Source organism: Anarrhichthys ocellatus, unplaced genomic scaffold (genome assembly GCF_004355925.1).
Source record: "Anarrhichthys ocellatus isolate YVR2014 unplaced genomic scaffold, GSC_Weel_1.0 scaffold240, whole genome shotgun sequence".
Classification (NCBI taxonomy): domain Eukaryota; kingdom Metazoa; phylum Chordata; class Actinopteri; order Perciformes; family Anarhichadidae; genus Anarrhichthys; species Anarrhichthys ocellatus.
Window position 1 is genome coordinate 25698 of NW_022280270.1, and position 8281 is coordinate 33978.

Below are 8281 nucleotides of genomic sequence, written 5' to 3' on the forward strand. Positions count from 1 at the left end.
AATAAAACACAGTCTGTTCGACCAGCGAATGTTACATGTGACCTGATAGGATTTGATGAGGCCGCGGTTCCTCGTGGATCTTCTTGTCCCCTGGACGAGTCCGGAGTGAAGAGGCCTTGTGGATCTCCTTACACCAGCGGTGTCTGGATGGAAGAGGAAGAATTCTAGCTGTGCTCAGGCTTATAAACCAGGTGGCACAACCAGTGGGGGGGCCCTTTCTTGGCCAATGAGGGACCAGCATCAGGTTTCTGCTGGAACTGGGGGGTGTGGTCATCCGGCATGAAGTTTCTTGCAGACCCCAGGTCAGGTGTTTTGGTGAAAGGAAGGAACATGGCTGCTCCTTTGTTTGAAAAGCACGTGTGAAGGTCTCAGCCAGCCAGGAGAGCAGGGTCAGATCCCAACAAGTGTGTGAAAAGCTCGTGAAGACTTACAGAAAACGTTTGACCTCTGTCATTGCCAACAAAGGGTATATAACAAAGTATTGAGATGAACTTTTGTTATTGACCAAATACTTATTTTCCACCATAATTTGCAAATAAATTCTTTAAAAATCAGACAATGTGATTTTCTGAATTTTTTTTTTTTTCTCATTTTGTCTCTCATAGTTGAGGTATACCTATGATGAAAATTACAGGCCTCATCTTTTTAAGTGGGAGAACTTGCACAATTGGTGGCTGACTAAATACTTTTTTTCCCCACTGTACATGTAATCCTACATGAATAAAATGTCGATTTTTCCTAGCTTTCACACCTTGAACAAAGTCAATAACCAATCACGTACAAAACAGACGTCAGGTCGAAACCTACACTATAATGTAGCCAAGGGTTATGACGGTCTTGTCCACATTGTAACGCATGAATTGCGAAGACTTGCAAAAACTGTTGTGACACTCGCTGCCCGTCAACCTAAATGACCCAGAGCTCAATGTCTAGCCTTAAGGCTAGACAGTGACCTCTAACGGTTAATGATGCAACCAACAGTATAGTGCATCTAGTGACTAAACACCTCGAGAATCCGAGGGCCTATGCTAGACTGTTGTTTGTAGATTTCTTTCTTAGTCTGTACTACACTCTGTGTTGTTTTAAAATCTTAAAAAGTATAGGGGTAACTAATAGCCTGACGCGTCTAGACAATAGATGAGAACCCAAAATTTGGGTTAGACAGTGACCTCTAACGGTTAAGGCTAGACAGTGACCTCTACTTCAGCAGAGAAGTCATAATTGTCAAACCGCTTGTAAAAAAAACATTCAGCTCATTTGCTTTAGCCAGTTCATCTACAACATATAAGGATTTTTTTTGTGGGTTTCATGTTGGTGGCTGTTTTCATGGAATTCCATGTTTTTTTTTTTTTTTTTTTTTAGAGTTCATAGCCTGGAGGTTTTCCTCTATTGCCTCCCTATGGTGTTCCCGAGCTTCTTTCAGCCTCTGGTTCAACTCCTTTTGTACAGTTTTTAGTTGTAGGTGGTTGTTGGTCTTAAATGCCTGTTTTTTTCTGTTAATACAGTCCTTTACCTCCTTTGTGATGTAAGGTTTGTTGTTAGGGTAGACTTTTATTGTCCTTTTTGGAATCGCAGTGTCAACACAAAATTGTATGTAACTTGTGGTAACTTCTGTGGCATTGTCCAGGTTTGGCTTTCCAGAGGAGGTATCCCAGTCTGTACATAGAAAGCAACCTTTCAGTGTTTCTATGCTGTCATCTGTCCATGCATTGATAGATTTAACCAGAGGTTTACTGCTCTTCAGGGCTGTCTTGTATGTGGGGATCAGGTGAACGGTGTTATGGTCAGAGTTAGACAGGGGTGGTTTAGCTATGGCTGGGTATGCATGTTTACATTACCATAGCACTTGTCTAAAGTCCGATTCTTCCTGGTATCACATTTAATATACTGTTCAAAACCTGGCAATGCAATGTTTAAGTTGCAATGATTAAACCATGATGAAAATCGGGGCGTTTGGGGTGCGCTGTAGTTGTTCGTGAACACAGTCTGCCACCTGTACCGCAGCCCTCGAGGCATTGCCATTGAGGGGTACAGAAACGGAGCAGATGATATTACCAAACTCTCGAGGTAGGTAGAACGGCCTGAGACTCACACATAACAGTTCCACATCAGGGTTGCAGACTTTCTCCCGGACTGTGTGCTGTCTGCACCACTTGTCAGTTATGTACAAGCAGAGCCCGCCCCCTTTGCTTTTCCCTGACAGATTGCTTCTGTCAGAGCGAATGTGTGAGAACCTCTCTATACCAACACAGCAGTCAGGGATCTCGGGGTGTAACGAAGTCTGGGTGAAAAGCATAATACAGGACTCCCGGTACTCAAAGCATCCCCTTGTCAGGAGTCGGAGTTCGTCCATCTTATTCCTCAGTGACCTTACGTTACTCAGAATCATAGATGGCAGGGGCGGTCGTACGCCTCCTCTCCGGCCTCTTTTCTGCAATCGCCGCCGACGTGGAGCTCTGTCTTCCGGCACGTTTTTGAGGAGCGATCCTGAAGGATCTGCTGTGAGCTTATCTCCATAGTGGCGTAGAGACAAGAGCGCTTCCCTTGTGTAAGATAGCGCCTGGTTGCCACTTGCCCAAGCCGATATAGCCTTGCAGGTGGTGAAGAGTTCGCAAAGGAGCAGTAACGCCACCAGAAAAAAATCCCAAAACACACGCCATCATATAGTCCTTCGTCTTGATCATACGACTTGAACACAGGGCAAACCGATCGTTCACAAAAAGCCAAACAAACAACAAACAAACAGCAGCACAGGTACGTGTACGTGTATGCGTGTCGCCTGCAGAGCAGCGCCACACACGTCATCAAAGCGATTCCAAACTACTGAAATGAAAATGTCGTTATAAATGTGCGTTGGTACATAGAGGGTGATAAGAAGCTGTACATGGAGGGACTTAGGACCCAGGGGAATGTAGGTGAAGGAAACAGGAAGAGACGCCAGACAAACAGCTGTTCACCGCCCGCTGCAGGTTCTTGTGTTAAAAATGTCGCTTAATAATAATAATAAAACAAATGCGTTAGTGTGCGATAAAGTAATTCTCTGCGTTAATGAATGAATGCGTTAACGTGATAATAACGCGTTAACTTGCCCAGCACTAGTTTTAATACTATATTTGATATATTATATCTATATTTACATCATGTCTCTCTGTCTCTCAGGATGGAGGGAGGAGAGCTGTTCCACAGAGTAAAGTCTCATCAGCTCGATGAATCCGTCACTAAACTTTATTTCTATCAGATGCTGAAAGCTGTTCAGGTACAAAATTTATTAAAGATGAAGATATAGAAATATGAACATGTTTTAATGTGTGTGTGTGTGTGTGTGTGTGTGTGTGTGTGTAGTACCTCCACAGTAAGGGGATCATCCACAGAGACCTGAAACCAGAGAACATCCTTCTGTCCTCTCAGGACGACGTCTGTCTCATCAAGGTACTCTCATCTTCATCATCATGACATCATCCCCACCACCGTCATCATCACTGTCTGTCTGTCTGTCTCTCAGGTGACAGACTTCAACCAGTCCAGGATCCTGGAGGAGACCCTGTTGATGAGGACTCTGTGTGGGACCCCGTCCTATCTGGCTCCGGAGGTCTTCACTCAGGCCTCCACCACCGGGTACAGTCTGGCTGTGGACGCCTGGAGCCTCGGAGTCCTGCTCTTTGTCTGGTAGGCTCCTGTCTCACGCCCTCTGTCTGTCTGCTCGTCAATTGGTTTTCCTCTGGAGTCAACCTGTCTCTCTCTCTCCCCGTCTGTCTGTCTCTCACCATCTTGATGTCTCCCTCTCTCCCTGTCTGTCTCTCAGTCTGTGTGGTTATCCACCTTTCCATGAAAGCTTTGGTCGATCGATCACAGAGCAGATCATTGATGGAGAGTTCACCATGGTCCCCTCCAAGTGGAGACACATCTCTGATCAAGGTACTACTACTGCAATACTCGGATAGTACTCAGACAGTAGTACTGCAGTACTCGGTGTGTGTGTTAGGTTGTAGGTTCTCATGACTTCATTGTGTTGTTGGATTCTTATTGTTGAAATGTGTCCAGAGGCTCATCACTCTTATGTTCACATCACCTCTCAATCTCTCCTCGCGGTATCTTCACCAGTCGTGTTTACATGTTAAACTACAGTCAGTTACTTTAGTGTCTATCCATCACATATTGCTCTTCCTGCTGCAGACAGAAACCTGTGAACAGATTCTCTTTGATCTTCTTCTTCAGACGTAAATCTGAGTGAGTTCTTCTTTACTTCTCTCGAGCTCAGAGAAGAAGTTCATCAGAACTTCACGTATCCCCTCCCAATGGAGTGACTTTAGAAATCACACAATAAACGGGTCTGATGACAAGAGACGAGAGACTCACGGACCGGTCCCAGTTCTCACTTACACGCCCCCACCCCCACTCTCCCTTACAGCCGCTTCTTCTTCTCCATTTCAATCACTTCCCCATTACAGATGTTAGTTTGTTATCGGCTAACACCAATGTCCCGCTCTCCTCCTGCGCCACAAGCGTGGATTCTGTTGAGGGAGCCCCAGACACTCTGTCCCGCTGTACAGAAGTAGAGAATGAGACACGTCTCCTCCATGATGTGTGGCCTCTAGCGTGACGCTTGGTTGGCAGACGGAGTGGAAGATGTCTCGGCCTCGAGTCAAACACACGTTGGGCGCCAATTATGTTGTGGCTGAAGAGTAGAGACGTAGTTCTTAGAGTAGCAGCCAGCAGGACTGTTTCATGCACACAATGGTTCATAACAAATCCAAAGTTTTCGTTCTCACAGCTCACTCTTATAGTCTAAAGTCACCTTTATGTCACTTTACACCAATCAAAGCAGTCGATTGAAGCACAAACACAGAACATCTGGTCTCATTATGTCATGCTCTCATGTCCTCGTCTGGGTCAACGTAACATTCTGGCAGAACACATGATACACGTATATTCCAATCACTTTCTAGGAATGTTCTTATGAACCCAAATGTGGTGTGTTCAGAATACAGGTTATGATGATTCTCTTCAACATTTACAGCGAAGGACGTGGTGAGGAAGCTGCTGGTAGTTGACCCCAGGAGGAGGATGACGATAGAGGAAGCTCTGCAGCACCCCTGGTTACAGGTAACTCACTGATGTCGTCTGAGGTAACTTACTGCGATGTCACGAGACAGGTGCATGAGAAGTGTTGTCTCTGTTCAGGATGGTGTGATGGTGCAGACGGCTCACAGACTCATGTTCCCCTCTGATGATGATGCTGCTGCTGCTGTTGCCACGGTAACCACATGCACACACACATTCATTCACTCATTAAAACTCATTCATAGTAACACTGACCCCTCCCCCAGCCGGAGGCGGGGTCAGCCGCCAGGAGGAAACGAGAACGAGATGGAGACGAAGAACATCCTGCCAAACGGAGCCAAGCCCCGCCCCCTGCCCCAGTGTAGAGGACCAATCAGATTCAGACATTCCTCAGGTCATGTGACTACACATGTTCACTACTGAAACACTGTAAATAGTTTGTCTTCTAATAAAGTACTTCATATTTTTCCCTCTGTTCGTTTCTGCTTTTAATTTATTCACTTTGAAAACGAATTACATTTTTTTTTTCAGGGTAAGCCCCGCCCCTTTTAGCTCTGCTCCAATAACAGTTGAGCCTCAGTCGACTTCCTCTTCCTGTTGTACTGAGACATGCTACGTCTGTTCAAAGAGAACGTTAGCAAACCGAACGTGTAGCTAACGTTTATCTACAAATTTCCCCCTGGGGATGAATAAAGTACATATCTAACGTGTAGCTACACGTTAGCAGTCTGATCCGTCACACTAAACAGAACAGTCGCCATGTTTCTCTTAGCAACAGTAACTAACGAAAGGCCGCCGTAATGACCTGATTGGCCGAGATGAAAAAAAAAACACCAAGCTGCTTTTTAACCAATCAATCATCAACTACATGATTGGCCCTCGGCTAAGCCCCGCCCCCCCTCTGCTCTGGGAACCTATTGAGTGAAAGTGTTTGTGTTGTCATGGAGACAGTGAGACAAAATAAACAAATAGAATCTCAAAACTTTATTTCTTTTCTTCATTCAACATTTTTTTCAAGTGATCATTAAACATCTGATTCACATCATGAGTTCAAACCTCGTGACATCATCTGACGCCGGAGCGTGATTGGCTCCTCCCTCGGTCAGGTGGGCGGGGCCTGTGAGGTCACAGCTTGGCGGCGTGGCGCTCTCTGATGGCATACAGGACGGCGTGAGCTCGGTCGAAGGTGTTGCCAACGGCCGAGCGGACTCTGGTCCTCCAGCGCTGCAGCTGAGGACGCTGCTGCAGGACGTCTCTGCCCCCCCCCAGAGGCTGCAGGCACACACTGAGCACGCTCAGAACCAAGCCCCTCCTCTCCAACATACACGATCAATATCTGAACCAATCGGAGCCTCTCACCTGCATGAGCTCACAGACGGCGAGCAGGTCGGCCACGCTGATGTCATCACCGCACAGGAAGGGCTGTCTCCTCAGGAACATGGACTCCAGTCGTTCCAGGGTCTCCTCCAGCTGAGACAGAGCGCGAACCAAACGCACCTCGTCCACTGGGGAGCCGGTCTGGACCGGGAGGAGCACCTGAGACACAGACGGGTGGAGTCAGAGAGACACAGACGGGTGGAGACTAGGGGTACAACAGATCACAAACCTCACGGTTCGGATCATTTTTTGGATCAGCAAAGAAAAGAGGAGACGACAATGCTTTCCATTTATTAATTAAGCAAAGAACGTTGGGCTATAGTCTGACATGAAAACTAAAATATTGAAGATGTCCAATTTGAAACAAAATTAAATAAATAGAAAGAAAATTAAAGACAAACTGTGTCTACAGCATCAAAGAAGAAAGAAAGCATGATAACCAGATTTTGAATTCCTTTGTTTTCCACAACAGAGAATGTCCTCGTGTCTGCAGCAATACAGACTCAATGCTGCGAGAGCTTCAGCCGGTCTGATTCTGCACAAACGCTTTACCTTGTTGTTGTTGTGCCTTGGCCCCGTCGCTGACAGACGGGATGGTGTCTCTTCATATGTGTGGACATGTCCCATGTATTTCCGTTGTCGTGTGTCTTTCTTTAAATAACGCCTACATACCGTAACGGTTTCGTCCACCACCCTCATCCGTCATCATTAGTTACAGGGAAGACTAAATGCTCCCAAACTTGAGACTTAAATGACGCCGGAGCTTCTGAAGTTCCTCCGCTCGCCATGACTTCACCGTTAAATGCTTTTAACCTGCTCCGTTCACTGAACACACTGCTTTATACCTGTTCACTGACAGTCTGCACTGATATTCAGGGACTTGTTACTTGAAAAAGAACAGCAGCAGTAGAACGTTATTACACACTGTGATGATTAAAGTGTAAAAAAAAACAAAAAACGAAATGAATCCGTGGTTCACAAGTGTGCCGAACAGTGAGGAGTGATCAGTTACACCACTAGTGGAGACAGACAGACAGACAGTACCTCCAGTATAAACACTCCAGCAGACAGACAGACAGTACCTCCAGTATAAACACTTTAGCAGCATGAGGTCTCGTGTTACTTTGATGCCACGCTGTGTACTCGTCTACTCTGGCTCGTCTCTCTGGTTGCCGTGGATACCAGTGATCAGGGACATCGTACCTGGTGGAGAGGTACTTCATGATGGCATCACTAGAGACAGAGAGACAGACAGGCAGAGAGAGAGAGACAGACAGGGCAGAGAGAGACAGAGAGATAGACGGGCAGAGAGAGACAGAGACAGATGGACACAGGCAGAGAGACAGAGAGAGACAGGCAGAGAGACACAGACAGGCAGAGAGACAGAGAGAGACACAGAAGTAATATTAGTGGCGTTGATGGGATCAATGTGAGAGTATTACTCAGTGTTGTAAATGTATCGATAGTTGTTGGTGTTCTTTAAATGTGTTCATTTCATATGAGCTGCTGAACATCCAGCGTGTCACTCTGGAGAGCATGAACTCTATGAAAGACGTTGATATAATATTCATAATCATTAATAATGATATAATAATAATAATAATAATAATAATAAACAGGGAGCAGTGTAGTCAGGATGTCTGGAGCAAAGGGCTCACGTTCATAAGAGAGTCTACTTATTCTGTAGTATTATAAAGAAAAGAAAACTACATTTAACCAATGATCTTCAGTCAACATATCATTGGCTTGCTCCCAAAACACTGACCATATACATACACACATATATACATATATACACATACATATATATACATACATATATATACACATATATATACATACA

General features: G+C 45.5%; 2 protein-coding genes across 3 annotated transcripts in view; one reads left to right on the plus strand and one right to left on the minus strand.

Annotated features, from left to right (window-relative positions):
• chek2 (checkpoint kinase 2) overlaps positions 1 to 5938 on the plus strand; it is an 11126-nt gene extending 5188 nt beyond the window's left edge. Inside the window, exons 5-11 of the mRNA XM_031879272.1 lie at positions 3110 to 3256; positions 3343 to 3429; positions 3503 to 3666; positions 3803 to 3915; positions 5018 to 5103; positions 5182 to 5256; positions 5328 to 5938. Of these exons, the coding sequence (XP_031735132.1) occupies positions 3110 to 3256; positions 3343 to 3429; positions 3503 to 3666; positions 3803 to 3915; positions 5018 to 5103; positions 5182 to 5256; positions 5328 to 5426 (771 nt within the window). The 3' untranslated portion in view covers positions 5427 to 5938. The remainder of the gene's footprint in view (positions 1 to 3109; positions 3257 to 3342; positions 3430 to 3502; positions 3667 to 3802; positions 3916 to 5017; positions 5104 to 5181; positions 5257 to 5327) is intronic.
• A 92-nt stretch (positions 5939 to 6030) lies between these two features.
• The window catches only part of gstt2 (glutathione S-transferase theta 2), a 6328-nt gene continuing 4077 nt past the window's right edge, over positions 6031 to 8281 (minus strand). Inside the window, exons 3-5 of one of the 2 annotated variants that reach the window (XM_031879268.1) lie at positions 7521 to 7671; positions 6421 to 6597; positions 6031 to 6346 (exon numbers count right to left, since the gene is read on the minus strand). In XM_031879268.1, coding sequence (XP_031735128.1) covers positions 6164 to 6346; positions 6421 to 6597; positions 7521 to 7671 — 511 coding nt within the window. In that variant the 3' untranslated portion in view covers positions 6031 to 6163. The remainder of the gene's footprint in view (positions 6347 to 6420; positions 6598 to 7520; positions 7672 to 8281) is intronic. The other variant, XM_031879269.1, reaches the window with a different exon arrangement.